The sequence below is a fragment of the Nannospalax galili genome, unplaced genomic scaffold (genome assembly GCF_000622305.1).
Source record: "Nannospalax galili isolate Female #2095 unplaced genomic scaffold, S.galili_v1.0 scaffold886, whole genome shotgun sequence".
NCBI classification, from domain to species: domain Eukaryota; kingdom Metazoa; phylum Chordata; class Mammalia; order Rodentia; family Spalacidae; genus Nannospalax; species Nannospalax galili.
Window position 1 is genome coordinate 1,586,961 of NW_008355971.1, and position 21,539 is coordinate 1,608,499.

Sequence of the window (21,539 nt, forward strand, 5' to 3'; positions counted from 1 at the left end):
GGCGCGGCGGCCGGCGCGCTGCGGCTGCTCTGGGGCTCGCTCTTCGGGGGCGGGCTGGTGGACAGCGCCAAGAAGGTGACGGTGACTGAGCTCCTGGCGGGCATGCCCGACCCCACGGGCGACGAGGTGCACGGCCAGCAGCCGGCCGGGCTGGGCGACGCGGAAGGCGAGGGCGAGGGCGAGGGAGAAGGCAGTGCCGCCGAGGGCGCGGACAATGAGCAGGCGGCGGAGGACCAGGCTGGCGCGGGAGGCGCCGAAGGTGCAGTGGCTGTGGCCGATGGGAGCCCCTTCCGGCCAGAAGGGGCCGGAGGTCTCGGGGACATGGGTGACACGACGCCGGTGGAGCCCCCCACGCCTGAGGGCTCGCCTATTCTCAAGAGGAAGCTGGGGGTGAGAGGGCTTGGAGAGATGGCATCCGAGGGAGGAGACATCCAACGACCTTCAAAGAGATGGGGATAGACACACAAAGAATGGGGTGGGGGGACAGAATGGCTCAAAATGTTGGGGAAAGAAAAAGATACTGGGGGTCAGAGAGAACCGAAGACCTAGAGGCCAGATTAAAGGGGAAAGGGGAATAGATCGAAAAAAGCTCAAGGACACAGGGCCTGCAACACTTAGGAATGGTCCTCAGAGATACACAGGGTCGTGAGGAGTTAAGTAGTCTATTTGAAAAAAGGGCCCCCAAATATCCCCAGACCTTGGTGCTATGACTGCTGTGGAGGCCTGCTGTTGTCAAGGTGATGAGCATCCCTTGGACAGGCATAGTAGCACAAGCCTGTGATTCTGTCAGTGGGGAGGCTGAGGCAGGAGGATCTGGGCTGCCTAGTGAGACTCTGTCTCAAACAACAGTGGATTCAGACTAACTGCACAAGACTGTGCAGTCCATCTTCCATCATAAGACTCCATCTCTTCCTTGGTGCAGGGGAGCAAGGATAATACGTATATTACCCAGGGGGAGGGGTGGGGACAGAGAATACCAAGCAAGGAAGAGGTGGACAATCACCAAGAAGGCTCAGATATGTGCCCTACCCCCAGGTGGATGGAGAAGAAGAGGAGCTGGAACCCGAGCCAGAGCCGGAGCCTGAACCAGAGAAAGCTGAGTGAGTGTCTCTGGGTAGAAGGGGCCAGGTCCCTGTCCACACCTCTCTCTTGAACTGAGACTCCTGAGATCAATACTCTAACTCATACTGGTCACCCTGTGCCCTCAGCATCATCCAGCACATCCATACTTGGGCACAGAGGAGACTTTGAGAAAGAGAATGGAGATAGGATGCTTCTTCTTCCCAGTTCCTTCTGCCCAGAACACCTTCCCCAGGTCTCCTAGTGGCACTGCTTTGGCTCAGGCCTTCATTCCCAGCTAATCAGGAGACTGAGGCAGGAGAATCACAAGTTCAAGGCCTCCCTGGACTAGAGCAGGTTCGAAGAGATGTAGCTTGGAGGTAGAGCACTTGCCTTTCATGTACAAGGCCCTGGTTCAATCCTTAATACTGAAAATAAAATTGTTTTATTTTTGCTTTCTTTCAAAGCTAGTGATAGAGACTTCATGCCTTGCAAGTGCCCTCCCATTGAGCCTTGAAGCTTCCCCATGGTTTATATGCTCTGATCTGCATATCCAGGATTCCTGTCTTTTTTTTTTTTTAAAGATACAGGGTCTCAGGTAGCCCACCGAGGCTGGCCTCAAACTCACTTTGTAGCCAAGGATAACCTTGAGCATTTAATCCTCTTGCTTCCACCTCCCAAGTGCTAGGATTACAGGAATGTGCCACTGGAGATCAGACTCAGGGCCTCGTGCACACTAGGCAAATGCTCTACCAACTGAGCCTCATCGCCAGCCCCAGGATGCCTATCTTGACAGGTGGTTCCTCTTATGTTGAACAGATGTGTCCTCCAGCTTCCCCCAACTCCCTGAGCTGCTCCCATCCCACCTAGACTACTCAGCTCCATTGGACTGGAACCTCATGAAGGCAGAGCCTATGACAGTGTCATTACCCTGGGTCCCCAGCACTATCCCCACCTGGCCTGGCATGGGATGGCTCCCAGTGAGTGACTCTGAATGAACGAATTGCCCAGGTACCCATTGACCTTTCTTTGTGTTCTGCAGTGCTGAGAATGGGGAGAAGGAAGAAGTCCCTGAGCCTCCTCCAGAGCCCCCCAAGAAGACACCCCCTCCACCCCCTCCAAAGAAGGATGAAGCTGGGAGTGCAGGCCTGGAAGAATTCTGGGGGGAACTGGAAGTGCAAAGGGTGAAATTCTTGGTGAGGACCCAGCAGGGACACACTGAAGCCTTTCCTTCTGGGAGACTCACCTCATACCCACCTCTCCCTGAACTCATCCCTGAGAGGAAGCCACTGAGGGGAGAGCAGAGCTGTCCCCTGACACAGCCGAGAAGTCTGAACTCATCAAGGGTCCCATATATCTGTCCTGGAAGGAGAAGGGTGTCTGGGAGACAGGATGCTGTCTCCTTCTCGGGCCAGCTCTGATGAGGGGGTGGGGGAGACTTTGAGCGAAGGTGGATCTGCAAAGATTTCTGAGAGGAATAAGGATGGGAGACGTGGAAAGAAAAAGAGCGATGAAGAAGGCATCTCCTGCTTTGAGTTCAAAAACAAAAACAGGGAAGTGGTATAGCAAAGAGGTTGGGGACATGACTCTAACTGCCTCAAGTTTAAATCTCAGGTCTAGGGTTGGGGACCTATCTGGCTCAGTGGTAGAGCCCCTGCCTAGAGTCCCCCAGTGAGGGGCTGGGGGCATGGCTCAGTGGTAGAACACTTCCCTGACACAGGAGGTCCTGGGTTCCATTTCCAGAACCCCTTCCCCCAAATCACAGGATTGCCACTCCTTGACGATATGAACTTGAGGAAGACACCTCCACCATGAGCCTCAGGTTCTTCGTTTATAAAGGGTCACCACAGCAATACCATTCTCACCACAAAGTTGTGGTGAGAGTGAAATTCTTGCATATGAAGTTCCCAGCCCATCTTACTATCCAGCAAGCACTCCATTTGTAGGAGGTTGTGGGACAGCTACTAGAGGACCAGGTGCTTTGGTGTGGGTAATGAGATGGACTCTAGGGATGAGGCCAGACTGTGAACTCTCTCTCCCTCTCTTCCCAGAACTACTTGTCCCGGAACTTCTACACACTGCGGTTCCTTGCTCTCTTTTTGGCTTTTGCCATCAACTTCATCTTGCTGTTTTATAAGGTGCTTATCCTGTGGGGGCAGGACCAGGGAGAGGATCAGATCCTTATATCCAGCTGTGAGGTATGAGGCCCAGCCCCCTGCAAGTTCCCAGGATCACTGCAGAGAAGGGTTAGGAGAGTTCCTGGACAGCTGGATCTTGACACCCTGTGTGACTCAATGGGGGGCATCTAGCCCCATTTGGGACAATGAATGTAGTCAAGAATTAGAGCAAGGGGCTGGAGAGATGGCTCAGTGGTTAAGAGCATTAGCTGCTCTTACAGAGGACCCAGATTCAGTTCCCAGCACCCACAGGGTGGCTCACAACTGTCCATAACTCCAATTCCAGCAGATCTGATACCCTCTTCTCATCTCTTCAGGTATTGAATGATGTAAGTGCACTTACATACATGCAGGCAAAACACACACATGAATAAAAATAAAGGTTGGTTTTTTTTAAAAAGAATTAGAGCAAGGGGCTAAAGAGATAGCTCAGTGGTTAAGAGCACTTGCTGTTCTTCCAGAGGATCCAGGTTCAGTTCTCAGCACCCATATGGTGGCTCCCAATTGCTTGTACATATATGGTGCACATACATACACTCAGACACATACATACGCCCATAAAATTAAGTAAATAAGTCTTTAAAAGAAAAAAGGAATTAACCAGGCATGGTGGTGCACACCTTTAATCCCAGCACTCAGGAAGCAGAAGCAAGCAGATCTTTGTGAGATTAAAGCCACCCTGGTCTACATAGTAAGTTTCAGGCTAGCTAGGACTATAAAGAGAACCTGTCTCAAAAAAATAAAATTAAAAATAAATTTAAAATTAAAAATTAAAAGAGACCGGGCATGGTGGTACACACCTTTAATCCCAGCACTTGGGAGGCAGAGGCAGGCGAATCTCTGTGAGTTCAAGTCCGGCCTGGTCTACATAGTGAGTTCCAGGACAGCTGTGGCTACAGGGAGACCCTGTCTCAAAAAGACTAAAAAATAAAAAATAAATAAATAAAATAAATAAAAAGAATCAGAGCAAGACCCACAGCTGCACAGCCTGCTCTGCCACCGCCAGCCTCTGCCAGGGTGTGGGATTCTCCTCTGTAGCACCCAACCACTCAGTGAGGCGGCTTCACTTTCATAGCAACTGAGGAAAGGTGTGTGGGAAGGAGAACATGGACAGCTCACAGACCAGAGAGAGGGCTAGGAGCCAGGCCTCCTGAAATTAGGGAGCTCTTCAAGTTCTAGCCATGGGGGCTTGATAACAGCACACAGAGGGCCTAGAGTCAGATGATGTTGAGCAAATGCTTAACCTCTCTGTGCCTTGGTCTCCTCATCTACAAAATGGCATCCCAACCATGTTTGCATCTTAGAATTATGAAATTAAAAGAGAAGTCCGGTATGGTGGTGCACAACTTTAATCCCAGCACTCGGGAGGCAGAGGCAGACAGATCTCTCTGTGAGTTCAAGGCCAGCCTGGTCTACATAATGAGTTCCAGGACAGCTGGGGCTACAAGGAGACCCTGTCTCAAAAAAGATTTAAAAAAAAAATTAGAAAAGGAAACCAGGCATATTAGCTCAAACCTTTAATCCCAGTACTCGGGAAGCACAGGAAGATGGATCTCTGTGTTCGAGGCCAGCCTAGTCTATGTAGAAAGTTCTAAGCTGGCCAGGGCTATATATAGTGAGACCCTGTCAAAGACGTAAAAGAGGAAACCAGCTATGGAGGATTGCAGATGCAATTCCAGTACTTGGCAGCCAAAGCTAGGAGGATCAGAGAGTTTGAGACCAGCACGTGAGATCCTGTTTCAATCAATCAATAAAATATGTGCAAAGTAAAACTGTCCCTGGGTCTAGAAAGTACTGTACAAGCCAGATGTGATGGTACATACCTCTAATTTCAGCACTTGGGAGTCTGAGAAAGAAAGATCACTCCTTTGAGGCCAGCCTGGGCTAACAGCAAATCCTAGGGAAGCCCATGATACTGTGTCAGGGTTGGCTGTGGTGACGCACACCTTTAATCTCAGCACTTGGAAGGCAGAGACAGGCAGATCTCTGTGAGTTTGAAGCCACCCTGGTCAACACAGTGAATTCCAGGCCAGTCAGGGCTACAGAGTGAGATTGCCTCAAAAAAAAAAAAAAAAAAAAAACCACACAAAAAAAGATGCTGTGTCAAAATATAAAAACAAAAGAAAAAGTGTTGTACAAACTTATCTATACTCACCTTCACTATCTAACTCTTTAATAGGAAAATTCCCAGGGCAGAGTTTGATTTGGTGGAAAATGGGTCCTGGGCCCACCCTTTGATTTCTTTTTTTTAATCTTTTCTTGCTCAGTCGTGTAAGTCTGCCGCCTTTTTTTTGTTGCAGGGTTTCCTTGCAGCCCCAGGGGGCCTAGAACTCACTACATAGACCAGGCTGGCCTCACTCTTACAGAGATCTACCTGCCTCTGCCTCCTGAGTGCTGGGATCAAAGGAGTATGCCACCACACGTAGTTTATTTTTTTATTTTTTTTATTTTTTTTTTTAATTTTTTTTTTATCTTTTTGAGACAGAGTCTCCCTGTAGCCCCAACTGGCTTGGAACTCATGATGTAGACCAGGCTGGTCTTGATCTTGAAGAGATCCACTTGCCTCTGTCTTTCTGAGTGCTGGGATTAAAGGCATGCACCACCACGCCCAGTTCCGCTCTTTGATCTGGATTGACAGTCCTGCCAAGCCCGTGCTTGCTAGGGCCCCAGTCCAACCTCAGGATGGAGACTGTTGGTTGTGATAGTGAGTTTGGTTATAACAGGCCAGATGTCAAGACACCAAGGTCCCCTCTGTGATTTACCATTTGCCCCATTTCAGGTCTCAGACTCTCCACCAGGGGAGGATGACATGGAGGGCTCAGGAGCTGCAGACATGTCTGGGGCAGGATCTGGTGGTGGCTCTGGCTGGGGTTCTGGCGCCGGCGAGGAGGTGGAGGGTGATGAGGATGAAAACATGGTGTACTACTTCCTGGAGGAGAGCACCGGCTACATGGAACCTGCCCTGCGGTGCTTGAGCCTGCTGCATACGCTGCTGGCCTTTCTCTGTATCATAGGCTACAACTGTCTCAAGGTAGGACATGACCCATGACTGTGGTCCTGGGGCAGGGACTTGAGGAGGCTGGGACACTGGCAGAGAGGACCTGAGACAGTGGTTGGAGCAGGATGTCGAGTTGGGGTAAGGACTGCTCTGATACAGGTTTGAGCTCCTCAGCAACTGGAGTCCGATGCCAACTACAGCTGACAGGCCAAGCCCAGGATTATCTGTGTCATGCATGAGTGACTACATTCATTTCTAGATACCAAGGCAAATTTGTCATGGGGGATATTTTCTTGTGGATCAGTTGAATCAAGATCTGTGTGAAGGGGCTGGAGAGATGGCTTAGTGGTTAAGAGTGTGTACTGCTCTTCCAGAGGACCCAGGTTCAGTCTCCAACACCCTCACTGGGCAGCTCACAACTACCTGTAACTAATGCCCTCTTCTGGCCTCCTGGGGCACACACACACACACACACACACACACACACACACACACACACACACACACACGGCATTCATTCACACAAACACATAGACATAATTTTCGGCATTCATTCACACAAACACATAGACATAATTTTTTTTTAATTAATGCTGGGTGTGTTGGTGCATTCCTTTAATCCCAGTACTCAGGAGGCAGAGGCAGGTGGATCTCTGTGAGATCCGGCCAGTCAGGGCTAGATAGCAAGTCTCAAAAAAACAAAAAACAAAAAAAATCTCCTGGGCATCTCTGGAATCTCAGACATAACATGGATGGTAACAGGGGAGTGAATTCTGACTTCAGATATGCCCTAGGTGTGATAGGCCCTCCCAAGGCATGTCACAAGCTTTAGTTGGGTTCCATGGGTCTGGAAGTCTTAGTAAATCGTGTTACTTTATTGCTGAAAGAACAGAGAGCCTCTTGGCTTAGAGGTTTTGCACATGCTGTTCATCCTGCTTGTCCCCACCTCCACTTCCTTCACCTGCTTGTTTCATTTACCTTTACCAGCTGGGTTGGTGCCTCCCTCAGAAGCCCTCAGCTTAATTTTCCACCCTTCCTGTCTCCCACTTCCACCTGCATCTCCCCTCCCACCTCTCACCTTCTGCCTGCACTTCCCCATCCGACCCCTGACCCTCTGCTAATACCTGCACACTTCTACCCTGACAACCCCAGGCCCTTCCCCTGTCTTCTGCAGAGCTAACGCTACCTGCCCACCTCTGCCTCCCTCCACCACAGGTGCCTCTGGTGATCTTTAAGCGGGAGAAGGAGCTGGCCCGGAAGCTAGAGTTTGATGGCCTCTACATCACAGAGCAGCCTGAGGACGACGATGTGAGGGGACAGTGGGACCGCCTGGTGCTCAACACACCGTAAGTGCTGAGCCCACCTCAGGAGGGAGGGGCAGAGGGAGTAGTGCCCCACCCCCGACCCAGGACAGGTCTGGACTTCAAAGCAGTAGTGCTCCAGTCCCTGCAACCAAGCTTGGTCTTTCCTCTCCCTACAGTGGATGCATTTGCCACACATTAGAGTTCCTCAAGAGATGGGTTGGGATGATAGCTCAATGGGTAAAGTGATCATTGCACAACCATGAGGAACTGAGTTCTGATCCCCCTGCACCTAAGTAAAAATCTGAGTATGACTTCTAGCACCTGTGGTCCCAGCGCTAAGAGGCAAAGACAAGAGGGTCCCTCGGGATCATTGGCCACTCTCACTAGCCAACTGGTGAGCTCCAGGTTCAGTGAGAGACTCTGCCTCAAAAAAAAGTAATGTGGAAGGGGCTGGGCATAGTGACACACGCCTTTAATCCCAGCACTTGGGAGGTAGAGGCAGTTGGAGCTCTATGAGTTCCAGGTCAGCCTGATCTACATACCAAGTTCCAGCCAGCAAGAACTACATAGCAAGAAATTGTCTCAAAAATAAATAAATAAGTCAGTGTAGGGGCTGGAGAGATGGTTCACTGGTTAAGAGCACTGGGCTGCTCTTGCAGAGGACCTGGGTTCAGTTCCCAGCACCCATGTGGCAGCTAACAACTGTCCATAACTCCAGTTCCAGGGGACCTGACTCCCTCTTCTGACTTCCCAGGGCATTGCATGACACAGGTGCACTTACATGCATTCAGGCAACACATTCCACACACACAAAAAATAAAATAAAATAGAAATAATAAAAAGTAAACTATTTTTAAAACTGTGGAGGGCTGTCAAGATGACTCAGTGGGTAAAGACACTTGCTGTGCAAGTCTGGTGTCCCGAGTTCAATCCCCAGCACCCACAAAAAGGTGGAAGGAGAGAACCAACTCCCAAAATTTATCCTCTGACCTCCACAAGCAAACTGCAGCATATGGAGGTAACATCATAATCACACACATACACACCCCCCACACATACATACTCACACACACACACACACACACACATACACCCCCCCACACAGATACATACTCACGCCCCCCCCCACACACACCCCCACACATACATACTCATGCCCACACACACACACACACACACACACCTACACACATATACTCATACACATATATACATACCCACACCTACACACACATATATATATATATATATACATGCATACATAGACACACATATACACCCACCCACATACATAACCCCCCACATACATACCCACCTGTACAAATATACACATACACCCATGATCTTCCCCACCCCCCAATGATGCAGCCCCCTTTACAAACACATGAAATGCAGCCAGATGTGGCAGGCTAATGAGACGCCGACTCAAATTACAAAACTAAACTAAAAAAAAAAATTTTTTTTGTCTTTTTGAGACAGGGTCTCCTTGTAGGCCTGGAACTCACTACGTGGACCAGGCTGACCTTGAACTCACAAAGATCCACCTGCTTCTGCCTCCCAAGTGCTGGGATTAAAGGTGTGCGCCACCACGCCTGGCTCCTAAAAAATTTTTTAAAAGGGCTGGAGAGATGGCTCAGGGGTTAAGAACACTGACTGCTCTTGCAGAAGACCCAGGTTCGATTCCCAGCACCCACATGGTGGCTACGAACCATCCTTACCTCCAATTCCAGGGGAATCCAAAGCCTTCTTCTGACCTCCGAGGCATTGCATGACACGGATGCACTCACATACATGCAGTCAATGCACTCATACACATAAAATTAAAAAATAATAAATAAAATGTTTAAAAAAAACAAATATGTGAAATGGAACTTGACTGAAGACAGGGGAGATGGAACAGACTGGAGGGCAGGAGCCCCTCATACTGCCCTCACATTTTCCTGGGTCAAGATTGAAGATCCAATGAATTCTCATTTCCTGCTCAGCTCATGATACCCCTAAAGACAGGGTTTCAAATGCCCCACCCCAGGGACTGGAGAGATGGCTCAGTGCTTAAAAGCACATACTGCTCTTGCAAAGGACCAAGTTCAGGTCCTAGCACGCACATTAGGTGGTTCACAGCCACCTGTAATTCCAGCTCCAGGGGAGCTGACATCCTCTTCTGGCCTCTGTGGCCACTGCACTTGTGTGCATAACCACCCCCCTTACACATAGACACATAATTTTATTTTTTTAATTTATTTATTATTTTTATTTTATGTGCATGAGTGTATTGCGTGTATGCAAGTGCACCATGTTCTGCAATGCCCACAGAGCTTAAAAGAGGGTGTCAGATTCCTTGGAACTAGAATTATAGACCACTGTTAGCTGCCATGTGGGTTTTGGGAATTGAATCCAGGTCCTCTGCAAGAGCTGCCAGTGCTCTTAACCGCTGAGCCATCTCTCCAGTCCCAACACATAATTTTAAAATTAAAAGTAAATAACTAGCTGTGTGTTGTTGCACAGCTTTAATCCCAACACTCAGGAGGCAAAGGCAGGCAGATCTCTGTGAGATTGAGGCCAGCCTGGTGTACATAGTAAGTTCCTCAATAGTTGGGACTACAAGGAGATCCTGTCTTCAAAAAAGAAAAAAAAAAGCGGGGTATGGTGGCACACGCCTTTAATCCCAGCACTCAGGAGGCAGAGGCAGGCGGATCTCTGTGAGTTCAAGGCCAGCCTGGTCTACAGAGTGAGTTCCAGGACAGCTGGGACTACAGGGAGACCCTGTCTCAAAAAGACCAAAAAAAAAAAAGAAAAAAAAGTAAATAAATTAAAAAAATAAAATGCTGCACCCCAAGTTGGGCATGGTGGCACATGCCTGAGACCAGCCATGGCTACACAATGACACCCTGGAGAGAGAGGAGAGAGAGAGAGAGCGAGAGAGAGAGAGAGAGAGAGAGAGAGGAGAGAGGGAGGGAGGGAGGAGAGAGGAGAGAGGAGAGAGAGAGAATATCAACAAGCAAGAGCTGTCTACAATAGTCTGGAGCAAGGTTTAGTTTAGTTGCACACACTCACACTGGTAATCTCAGCACTCAGGAGACTGCAGCAGGAGGATAATTTGAGCCCAGGAGTTAAAGGCCCCGTGTCTCGTTTCAGTGTCCCCTAGCCTGGCCTAGCCAGTAGTTCCTGACCCATCCTGCCCTAACCTCCCACATACTTCTTTCCTCACAGGTCTTTCCCCAGCAACTACTGGGACAAGTTCGTCAAGCGGAAGGTGAGAGGGCTGTGTGGGAGAGTAGGGCTTTGAGGTGGGTCCCTTGCTGTCAGTAGACCACCCCAGCCTTGCCAAGCGCTTCTTGTGTGAGCCTGGACAAGGCTGTGCCATTTTGAGGAGTGTTCCCTCAGTAACATGTGCATGCTGATCCCACATCGTTCTCAAGTATCACATCAAGGGCATGGCCTGGAGCTGGGCACAGGGTAGAGCTGAGAGGGAGGAGGTGAGCAACGCTGTGGTAAGTGGTTAAGAATGACGAAACTGGGACTGGAGAGATGGCTCAGCAGTTAAGAGCACTGGTTGCTCTTGCAGAAGACCTGGGTTTAGTTCCCAGCACCCACATGGCAGCTAACAACCATCTGTAACTCCAGTTCCAGGGGATCTTACGCCCTCCTTTGGCCTCCATGGGCATTGCATGATGTAGGTACACTTATATACATGCAGGCAAAACACTCATACACATAAAATTTTTAAAAAATACAATGACAGGGTTGGGGAGTATGTGTGTCTTTACCAGGGAAGGTTTTTATTTTATGTAGAAGGTTCCAGAACGACTTTATTGGTTCATTATGAGGTGAAGGAGTGAGCAGGTGGAAGTGTGTCTAGATGGGGGAATAGCCAGTGCAGAAACCCTGAGGTAGGCATATACTAGTGTGTTTAGAACTTCAAGGAGGGTGGTGTGGCTGGAACAGAGGGAAGAGAGTGCTCTACATCTAAGCTGTAGCTATAGATGACAGGGGAGTCAATCACGTAGCCTTTGCCTACCTCCCTAAAATAATAAATGTTCCTAATTACTTAGGCTCCTGAAACTCTGGATGTTTTTCTCTGTTGGACCCTCCTCCTGAGGATCTACAGAACACTCTGGCCTTTCTCTTTAGAAAAATGCAAGACTTATTTCTCATGTGAAGTTCTGTGTCCCTAGAACCTCCATCCGCTCTCCCAACTCCAGCCATTTTCTCACAGCCTGACACTCTCTCATATAGGTCCTGGATAAACATGGGGATATCTTTGGGCGGGAGCGGATTGCAGAGCTGCTGGGCATGGATCTGGCCTCTCTGGAGATCACAGCCCACAATGAGCGCAAGCCTGACCCTCCACCAGGACTGCTGACATGGTGAGGGTGGTGGGGACATACAACCTTGAGCCAGGGGTGGGTAGGAACATGGCCAGTGTCTGACACTCAGGTGTCTGGCAACCTTCCTCCATGCCCCTCCCGCCCCCACCACCAGGATCATGTCCATCGATGTCAAGTACCAGATCTGGAAGTTTGGGGTCATCTTCACAGACCATGTAAGGAAGGGCTGTGGATGGGCTGTGGGTAGACTGTGGGTGGGAGGAACTCAGCAGGGGAGGGCTAGGGGGGCTTCATCTCCAGGTGTCCCTAACCCTAGACAGACACCTGAGCCCCTGCATACTTACAGTTTTTTTAATTTATTTTTATTTTATGTGTATGAGTGTATTGCTTGCATGTGTATAAGTGCACCTGGATGTTCAATGCCCATGGATGCCAGAAAACAGTGTTGAATCCCCTGGAACTGGAGTTACAGGTGGTTGTTAGCTTCCATGTGGGTTCTGGGAACTGAACTTGGCTTCTCTGGAAGAGCAGCCAGTGCTCTTAACCACTGAGCCATCTCTCCAGCCCCTCCTGTACACTCTTGATCCTAGGGTGGCTTCTCACTCTGAAGTCCCTGTCCCCAGAACACTGTTGCTCTTGGATTACAGAGTGCATCCTTCTACAATAGACACTCCACACACACCCCATGCTCCCTGACCCCCTAGTGCTCCAGAGTCAACAGATACCCCCTAAGAAGAGATGGCACTCAGTCCCAGAGTGCACCAGGTGTGGCCCTGCATGCTCCCTGATCCCCATCCCTTTATACACAGTCTTTCTTGTATCTGGGCTGGTACATGGTGATGTCCCTCCTGGGACACTACAACAACTTCTTCTTCGCTGCTCACCTCCTGGACATTGCCATGGGGGTCAAGACACTGCGTACCATCCTGTCGTCTGTCACCCACAATGGGAAGCAGGTGTGGAAAGGACCTGACAGGGACAGGCATGGCGGTCTGGGAGTGGCGAAGGGTCGGGAAGACAGCATGGCAGTCTGAGACGGGTGTGTGTGTGTGTGTGTGTGTGTGTGTGTGTGTGTGTGTGTGTGTGTCAGAGGGGTGAGGGGGTGAGGGCATGGCTGGGAGAGGCTGGACTATCTGGGAAGGGCGTGGCAATCAGGAAGGGTTTTGCGGGGGTGATAGAGCATTCTGGGAGATGGAGGGCCAAGCATCCTGGATGTGGAAGAAGTGTCAGGATACCTGTGGGCAGACAGATGGGGGCCCTATGTGAGAGGAGCTCAGAGCTGACTGACAGCCACCTGTCCCCAGCTCGTGATGACTGTAGGGCTCCTGGCCGTGGTGGTCTATCTGTACACTGTGGTGGCCTTCAACTTCTTCCGAAAATTCTACAACAAGAGTGAGGATGAGGATGAGCCAGACATGAAGTGTGACGACATGATGACGGTGAGACCTTGGCCCAGCACCAGTGGGCAAGTTACTGACTTGCACTTGCCCATCTGGAAAAGGGGGCAGTAACAGCACCGTGCTCACAGGTGTATGGTGAGGGCTGGAAAGCTGATAGAGCTAAGGTGCTTCAAACTCTTACTAAACAGATGTAGTAAGTGCCCCCCAAATGTTAACCATCATTTCAACATAATTTCAGCTGTGAAAACTCCAGCTTAGTGAGACTGGAGAGATGGCTCAGTGGTTAAGCACACCAGCTGCTCTTGCAGAGGACCCAAGTTCGAATCCCAGCACCCACTGTCTGTAACCCCAATTCCAAGAGATCTGATACCCTCTTCTGACTCTGTGGGCATTGCACAACACAGGTGCACTTCCACACATGCAGATAATACACTCCTACACGTTAAAGACAAAAACTACAGCTTAGGGACCTGGAGAGATGACTCAGAGGTTAAGAACACTGGCTGCTCTTGCAGAGGACCTGGCTTCAGTTCCCAGCACCCACATGGCAGCTAACAACTATCTGTAACTCCCATTCCAGAAGATCTGACGCCCTCTTCTGGACTCTGCAGGCATTGCATGACACAGGTACACATACGATGCAAGCATAACACTCATACACATTAAATAAAAATAAATTTTTTCGGGCATGGTGGCGCACACCTTTAATCCCAGCACTCAGGAAGCAGAGGCAGGTGGATCTCTATGAGTTTGAGGCTAACTGGGGTTACAGGGAGACTGTCTCAAAAAGACAAAAATAAATAATAAATAAATAAATAAATAAATAAATAAAACTTTTTTTTCAGTTTTTTTGAGACAGAGTCTCCATGTAGCCCCAGCTGTCCTGGAACTCACTATGTAGACCAGGCTGGCTTTGAACTCACAGAGATCCGCCTGCCTCTGCCTCCCAAGTGCTGGGAATAAAGGCATGCGCCACCATGTCTGGCAATAATTTTTTTAAATTATGGCTTATTGGACTGGGGCTGTAGCTATGTGTAGAACATATAACTTCCTAGTGTGCCCAAGGTCCAGGGTTCCAGCCCAGCACTGAAAAACAGCAACCAAGAATTGTTGGAAAGACAGAGTGCCCACATTGCATCCCTATGACCTATAACATGGGTGTAGTGCTTATATCACAGGGCTGCTTGTAGGCCTCAAATGGACTTCCTAGTCATCAAAGACTTCAAGTCTTAGACTAGAGACCAGAGGGGAACATCAGTGGAAGAGCACCGGCTAAGTACGCACTAGGCCCTTGGTTCAGCAGGGTGCTGACAGGGTCCCAGTCCTAGGGAGGCTGGGACAGAAGGATCATCAGTTCAAGGCAAACCTAAGCTACATAAGGAGACAACTCAAAAAAATTTTTTTTCTTCCAAAGAGTCATTATTTGGTATATGTACCTATTTCTTCTTAGTCTGACCATGGTGATAGCTCATGCTGACTTTGATGTACTACAGGCAGGAGACTCATTTCAGGGGTTTGTGTCAGGTGATCTGTAATGTGGCTCCATGGGCCCTTGCTCCCAGGACAAACTCCAGTTCCTCAGCCTGACCTTTGAGACCCTGCCAGGCCAGGCCACCCCACCCACAGCCTGGTTCCCAGAAGTCACTGCCTTAGTTCTTAGTCAACACCACTGAATTTTCTCACCTCCTGGGGACACAGAACAAGTGTGAAGTCTAAGTGCCAGGTGGGCCATGTCATGACTCCCCCCCACCCATCCCCACCCACAGGATCATGAGATTGGTAATGTCTTTAATCCCAGCACTCAGGAGCAGAGGTAGGTGGAATGCTGTGAAATGTAGACCAGCCTGGTCTACATAGGCAAGAGGCGGGCGAGGGGAGGAAGAAGGAGGGAGGAAAGGAAGAGAGAGAGAAAGAAGAAAGAGAAAGGAAGGAAGGAAAGAAAGAAAGAAAGAAAGCAAACAACAAAAACAGAAACAGGAGGAACTGGCCTGGCCCTACCCAAGTCCAACCTGCCTAAGTCTAACCACAGTCCTTTTGCTTTCACTTTTTGGCTTCCTGGTCCTCTTTCAGTTCCTCTAGGACTATGTTTCCTCTGCACTTCACTTTACATTTGATTTCTCTCTGCCCCACACCAGGCGGGACATCCACACCCCTTCACCTGACAGCTCACCTTCCAAATTAAATGCTGCCTCCTGTAGGAAGCCCTCCCTGACCCCGGCCCCATTACCAGTCCCTGCCTCATCTCTCTCCATTTCCCTCAAAAAACTTCATATTTCAGCCTCACCAAACTTCTTTCAGTTCCTCATGGGAGTGAAAAAAAATTTATTTTTAAATTGTGTGTATGAGTGTTTTGCCTGCACGTATGTAAGCGCACCCATGTCATGCAATGCTTGCATTATTTTTTTATTAAATTTTTGTGTATTTCATACAGAAAATCATCTTTATACCCTCTTCCCCTTTGGCGCCCTCCCATACCCCCCCACTGGAGTTCGTACGTTGTGTCATTTGTGTTAAGGCCTATCATGTAAAGTTAATGTCCCCAGATGTCCCTTGGTGCAAGTTCACCCACTGGGATCTAGTAGCTTGCCTAGAGTCCCTGCCTTTAAGATCAGCTCACCAGGCATGGTGGTGCACCCCTTTAGTCCCAGGACTTGGAAGGCAAAGGCTGTGAGTTCAAGGCCAGCCTGGTCTACATAGTGAGTTCCAGGACAGCTGGGGCTACAGGAAGACCCTGTCTCAAAAAGAGAAAAAAAAAAAATTAGCTCTTCCTCACCCAGCAGTAATCAGCTGACAATAATTCTTTGACTAAGATTTGGGCCTGGATTTTTGTCTGCTTAAGTTTGCATAGGTCTTCTGCATGCCAACACCATTGCTGTAGGTTTGTATGAGAAGGGTCCCGGGCTCCTATAGGACCTATGTCCTATAGGACATATGGTCCTGCACCTCCTCCTCAGCTCTTACAATCTTTCCATCCCCTCTTCCACAATGGTCCCTGAGCCCTGGGTGGGTGGATTGATTTTAATACAGGAGTCCTGTCCAAGGACCCACATTCTGCAGATTCTTATTCTTTGAGTTTTGGCCACTTGTAAAACCTTTTGCGTTCCTGGCCCTCAGTTGCACAAGGGGTTTCAATGATGAAAATTGAAAGATACATTAGTGTTCTCTTCATCCCTTGTTCTATTTCCATGAGCCGTAGGTATAGAGGTTGCATCCTACATGTACTGCCTAGACAATCTCTGTGTGTGACCAGTTGTGGAACTCTGTAACTATCTCTGTCTCTTGAAACAATGCTCGAATTTTTTAACGAGCTGGAGAAATGGATCAGAGGTTAAGAGTACTGGATGCTCTTGCAAAGGACCTGCGTTTGATTCCCAGCACCCACATGAAGGCTAACACCCCTTCCTAGCCCATGGTGGATCCTCATTCAGTTCTGGGAGATCCAACGCCCTCTTCTGGCCTCCATTGGCATTGTACGACAATGACACAAGTGCTTACATACATGCAGCAAAACTCAGACACATAAAAGTAAAATAAATTTCAAAATAAAAATTTTTTAAATGTGGTGGTGAGGTTGGGGCCCAGGTCCTTGCTACATCCCCAGCTCCCAAAATGTAGCACATGTACTGGCTGGAACACTCCCCCATCGCCCATTCTCCTATGTCATGTTCCCCTTCTCCCAGGAAGCCCTCCTTGCTGGTTGCTGATCTTGAGGCTGGGTCAGATACCCCACTGAACTCTCGAAGGTTCCTGAACTTTCTCCAACTCACAAGGGTCACTCTGTGCCTCCCTCACTGTACACCCATCTCTCTGTCAGTGTCCCCTTGCCCAGTCTTTCTGGCCCTTCCAATTCCCCATGTAGCCAAGAATGACCTTGAACTTCTGACCTTCCTGTCTCCACCTCCCAAGTGCTGGAAATACAGGGATGTGCTACCATTCCCGGTTTATGTAGTGCTGGGATCGAACCCAGGGCCTCAGGCATGCTAGACAAGCCCTCTACATGCTGAGCCATATCTCTGTCCCTCACTCCTTGTATTAATTACTTTTCTTGTTGCTGTGACAAAATCCCTAACAAAACGCCACTTACTGAAGGAAAGGATTACTTGGGCTCGTGATCTAAGGGTACAGTTCATCAGGGTGGCAAGAGCATGAAGTGGCTGGTCACATTGTGTCCCTAGTCAGGAAGCAGAGAGAGAGGAATGCTGGTTCTTACTCGCTTTGTCCTTTATATTCGTCCTGGGCTCCTAGCCCATGGTGGATCCTCATTCAGGGTGGGTCTTTCCACCTCAAGTAATCCAATCTACAGAAACTGCCTCACAGACATACCTGGAAGTTTGTCTCCTAGGTGATTCTAGATCCCCTGAGGTTGAGCTGTCATACCCTCTGCCTGTGCCTTTCAGTTGTAGCCCTAACCCTTTCCCAGCATGTCTCTGTGAACCCACAGCAAGGCCCAGGGCTGTATGTCACTGCTGTGTCTCCAGGCCTGCCTTGTCCAGGGTTCTGGTAAGTGATCATGGCTGTTGAAAGACTGAATGAGTGACCGATCTGTCCCTTCCCCAGTGCTATCTGTTCCACATGTATGTGGGTGTCCGGGCCGGCGGGGGCATCGGGGACGAGATTGAGGACCCAGCAGGGGATGAATACGAGCTCTACAGGGTGGTCTTTGACATCACCTTCTTCTTCTTCGTCATCATCATCCTGCTGGCCATCATTCAAGGTCAGTGGCCACTGATGTGCATGGAAGGGGTGTGCAGTGCCTAGTCTGTGGCCCAGGCTCAGGCTCCTGTCTGCCCAGACTCCTCACCTGGCTCAGCCCCTCCCTACCATGAAACCTCAGGCAGGTGTTCTCTCTGGGCCTCAGTTTTTCCATCTGTAAAATGGAGGCATGAAGGCCAGGCATGGTGGCACATGCCTCTGATCCCAGCAATCAGGAGGCAGAGTCAGGAGGATTGCCACAACTGCAAAGCCAGCTCGGTGTACATAGCAAGTTCCAGGCAAAGTTACACAGAGAGAAAAAAGAATTGAAGGTGTTAATGGTACTTACCTCCAAGGACCCCATGAAGATTAAGCTATCCATATCTTTGAAGTTTATCTCACAGGAAGTGTTCAATAAAGCACCTACTTTTATTCCACTTAGGAAGTGTGGTGAGATTAGGGGCCAGTGGTAAAAAGGCAAGGTCCGGAGGTGGTGGGTATGAGAGGGATGTCTGCTTGGGCCCTGACCTGTGTCCTGCCACCCCAGGTCTGATTATTGATGCTTTTGGAGAGCTCCGAGACCAACAAGAGCAAGTGAAGGAGGATATGGAGGTGGGTCTGGTCCTGGGATGACTCAGAGAGCTTATGGGGTGCTAGGGGTGTCAAAGAGCACTTGACTCTGACAATATTCACTGTCTACAGACCAAGTGCTTCATCTGTGGAATAGGCAGCGATTACTTCGATACGACCCCACACGGGTTTGAGACCCACACATTAGAGGAGCACAACCTGGCCAATTACATGTGAGCAGGGGAAACACTGGACCATCAGGAGGGTGGGGTGGGGCCACTGAGCCTAGACAAGTTAGAGAAGCAAGGGAGGTGACCATGTGAGTGGGTTTCTAGTCAGCCAATCAGAAGGTAAACATCAGGGCTGGTACTGTACATCAGGGGTAGAGCATTCACCTAGAATCCCCGAGTGAGGGGCTGGGGTGTGGCTCAGTGGTAGAGCCCCTGCCTAGAATCCCCCAGTGAGGGGCTGGGGTGTGGCTCAGTGGTAGAGCCCCTGCCTAGAATCCCCAGTGAGGGGCTGGGGTGTGGCTCAGTGGTAGAGCCCCTGCCTAGAATCCCCCAGTGAGGGGCTGGGGTGTGGCTCGGTGGTAGAGCCCCTGCCTAGAATCCCCAGTGAGGGGCTGGGGTGTGGCTCAGTGGTAGAGCCCCTGCCTAGAATCCCCCAGTGAGGGGCTGGGGTGTGGCTCGGTGGTAGAGCCCCTGCCTAGAATCCCCAGTGAGGGGCTGGGGTGTGGCTCAGTGGTAGAGCCCCTGCCTAGAATCCCCCAGTGAGGGGCTGGGGTGTGGCTCGGTGGTAGAGCCCCTGCCTAGAATCCCCAGTGAGGGGCTGGGGTGTGGCTCAGTGGTAGAGCCCCTGCCTAGAATCCCCCAGTGAGGGGCTGGGGTGTGGCTCGGTGGTAGAGCCCCTGCCTAGAATCCCCAGTGAGGGGCTGGGGTGTGGCTCAGTGGTAGAGCCCCTGCCTAGAATCCCCCAGTGAGGGGCTGGGGTGTGGCTCGGTGGTAGAGCCCCTGCCTAGAATCCCCAGTGAGGGGCTGGGGTGTGGCTCAGTGGTAGAGCATGCTCTAGGCCTTGGCTTCCATCCCTAGAACCAGAATACAAAACCAAACCTGAAAGCAAGTGTGGTTCTGACCTTTTCCCTGTGGCCCTCCATCCCGTAGGTTTTTCCTGATGTATTTGATAAACAAGGATGAGACAGAACATACGGGTCAGGTAAGAGGGCACTAAGGAAGGACAGTAAGTATGGGACACAGTGAGCTTTCAAATAAAGCCTTTTAGGCTGGCTATATATTCTGGGTGCTCCCTTGCAGTGTTCTCAATAAACTAGCCTAAAAAAGAAAAGTAAAAAAAGGACCATCAGCAGGTGGCAGCAGAAAGTTCAAAAGTTCAAATCCATACCAAGCATTTGAAAATGTGACCAGGGGACTCTTGTCTCCCAACCCTAGGAGTCTTATGTCTGGAAGATGTACCAGGAGCGATGCTGGGATTTCTTCCCTGCAGGCGACTGTTTCCGAAAACAGTATGAAGACCAGCTTAGCTGAGCCCGGCAGCTGGCCCTCCCCCACCTCAAGTGCCTTCCTCTCACTGCAAGCCCCTTGTGCTGGGCAAATAAAGTCTACACTACACTTCCTGGCATCATTGTGTTGGGTCATTCAAATGTGGGGGACTGGGCATCTAGGAAAGCAAGTTGACAATGGAGACTGAAGTCATGTTTATTGGAAGACAAAGGCATGCTGTGACCACTAGTGTGTCTGTTAGAGAGGGGTTCTGTGGGAGCCCGTTCCTCATGCCACGCCCCCCAGGGGCTCATTCCTGGATGTAGAGGTTGCTGGGGGCATTGGGGTCATCCGTGGGCCGTGTCTCCACCACTACAGGCCTGAGGAAGGGAGAGATCAATTCACTTATAAGTAGTTATTAAAAGTAGTTAATAGAAGTAGTGCCACCCCAATGCTGGGTTATAGCAATGAATAAATCAGGCATGATGGTCATGCCTGCAATCCCAACACTTGGGAGTCTGAGGTAGGAGGATCAGGAGTTCAAGGTCATCCTCAGCTACATAGGGAATTTGAGGCCAGCCTGGGCTACATAAAACCATCTCAAAATAAATAGGCTGGTTGTGGTGGTACATATCTTTAATCCCAGCACTCTGGGGGAAGATCTCTGTGAGTTCAAGGCCAGCCTGGTCTATATAGTGAGTTCCAGGCCTTCACCCAAACGTCCCTGAGCCCTTGGCTAAACACAGCTTCCTCAACGATTAGGGGCTAGAAAGACAGTTCAGTAGTTAAGAGCACTGACTGACTGTTCTTGCAAGGACCTTGGTTTAGTTCCCAGCACTCATAAGGCAGCTAACAACCCTTTCTAGTTCCAAGGGAGCCAATGCCCTCTTCTGGCCTCCATGGACACTGTATATACATGGTGTACCCACATACAGGCAAAACATCTATACACGTAAAATAAAAATAAAGGAAAAAAAAATTTAAAGAGAGGGGGAGAGATGGTTCAGCGGTTCAGAGTACATACTGCCATTGCAGAGGACCTGAGTCCAATTTGAAGTATCATGTACTGGTGATTGGCAGTTCCCAGTCACCTGTAACTCCAGCTTTAGGGGAATCCAACACCTCTTGGGCACCTGTACTCATGTGCACAGACACAGTCACATACACATGATTAAAAATTAATACAAATAAATCTTTAAAAAGCAAAAGAAAGGGGCTGGGGAAATGGCTGTGTTAAAAGCACTCGCTGTTCTTCCTGAGAACTGAGTTAGATTCCCAGCACCCACATAAAGAAGCTCACAACTGCTTGTAAGTTCAGGGGATCTGACAATTCTGGCCTCCATGGGCCCTGACACACACATTATTAGACATAAATAATTTTTAAAAAATAAATTTTTCTAAATAAAAAAATATAAAACAGTTGGGCGTAGTGGCATATGCCTTTAATCCCAGCACTAGGGAGGCAGAGGCAGGTGGATCTCTGTGAGTTCAAGGCCAGTCTGGTCTACATAGCGA

The 21,539-nt window shown here is 49.6% G+C and overlaps 2 protein-coding genes across 5 annotated transcripts in view; one reads left to right on the top strand and one right to left on the bottom strand.

Annotated features, from left to right (window-relative positions):
- The window catches only part of Ryr1 (ryanodine receptor 1), a 142,063-nt gene extending 121,900 nt beyond the window's left edge, over positions 1–20,163 (top strand). Inside the window, 16 exon segments of the mRNA XM_029556551.1 lie at positions 1–390; positions 1,036–1,100; positions 2,102–2,255; positions 3,111–3,197; positions 6,016–6,267; positions 7,450–7,580; positions 10,749–10,791; positions 11,775–11,905; positions 12,021–12,081; positions 12,676–12,822; positions 13,171–13,305; positions 17,824–17,980; positions 18,506–18,570; positions 18,661–18,761; positions 19,689–19,740; positions 19,974–20,163. The exon segment at positions 1–390 is cut by the window's left edge and continues 46 nt beyond it. Coding sequence (XP_029412411.1) covers positions 1–390; positions 1,036–1,100; positions 2,102–2,255; positions 3,111–3,197; positions 6,016–6,267; positions 7,450–7,580; positions 10,749–10,791; positions 11,775–11,905; positions 12,021–12,081; positions 12,676–12,822; positions 13,171–13,305; positions 17,824–17,980; positions 18,506–18,570; positions 18,661–18,761; positions 19,689–19,740; positions 19,974–20,069 — 2,067 coding nt within the window. The 3' untranslated portion in view covers positions 20,070–20,163.
- Positions 20,164–20,224: 61 nt separating this feature from the next.
- Map4k1 (mitogen-activated protein kinase kinase kinase kinase 1) overlaps positions 20,225–21,539 on the bottom strand; it is a 27,352-nt gene continuing 26,037 nt past the window's right edge. For all 4 annotated transcript variants that reach the window (XM_029556554.1, XM_029556553.1, XM_017803421.2 and 1 more), the window contains one exon: positions 20,225–20,404. In XM_029556554.1, the coding sequence (XP_029412414.1) occupies positions 20,335–20,404 (70 nt within the window). In that variant the 3' untranslated portion in view covers positions 20,225–20,334. The remainder of the gene's footprint in view (positions 20,405–21,539) is intronic.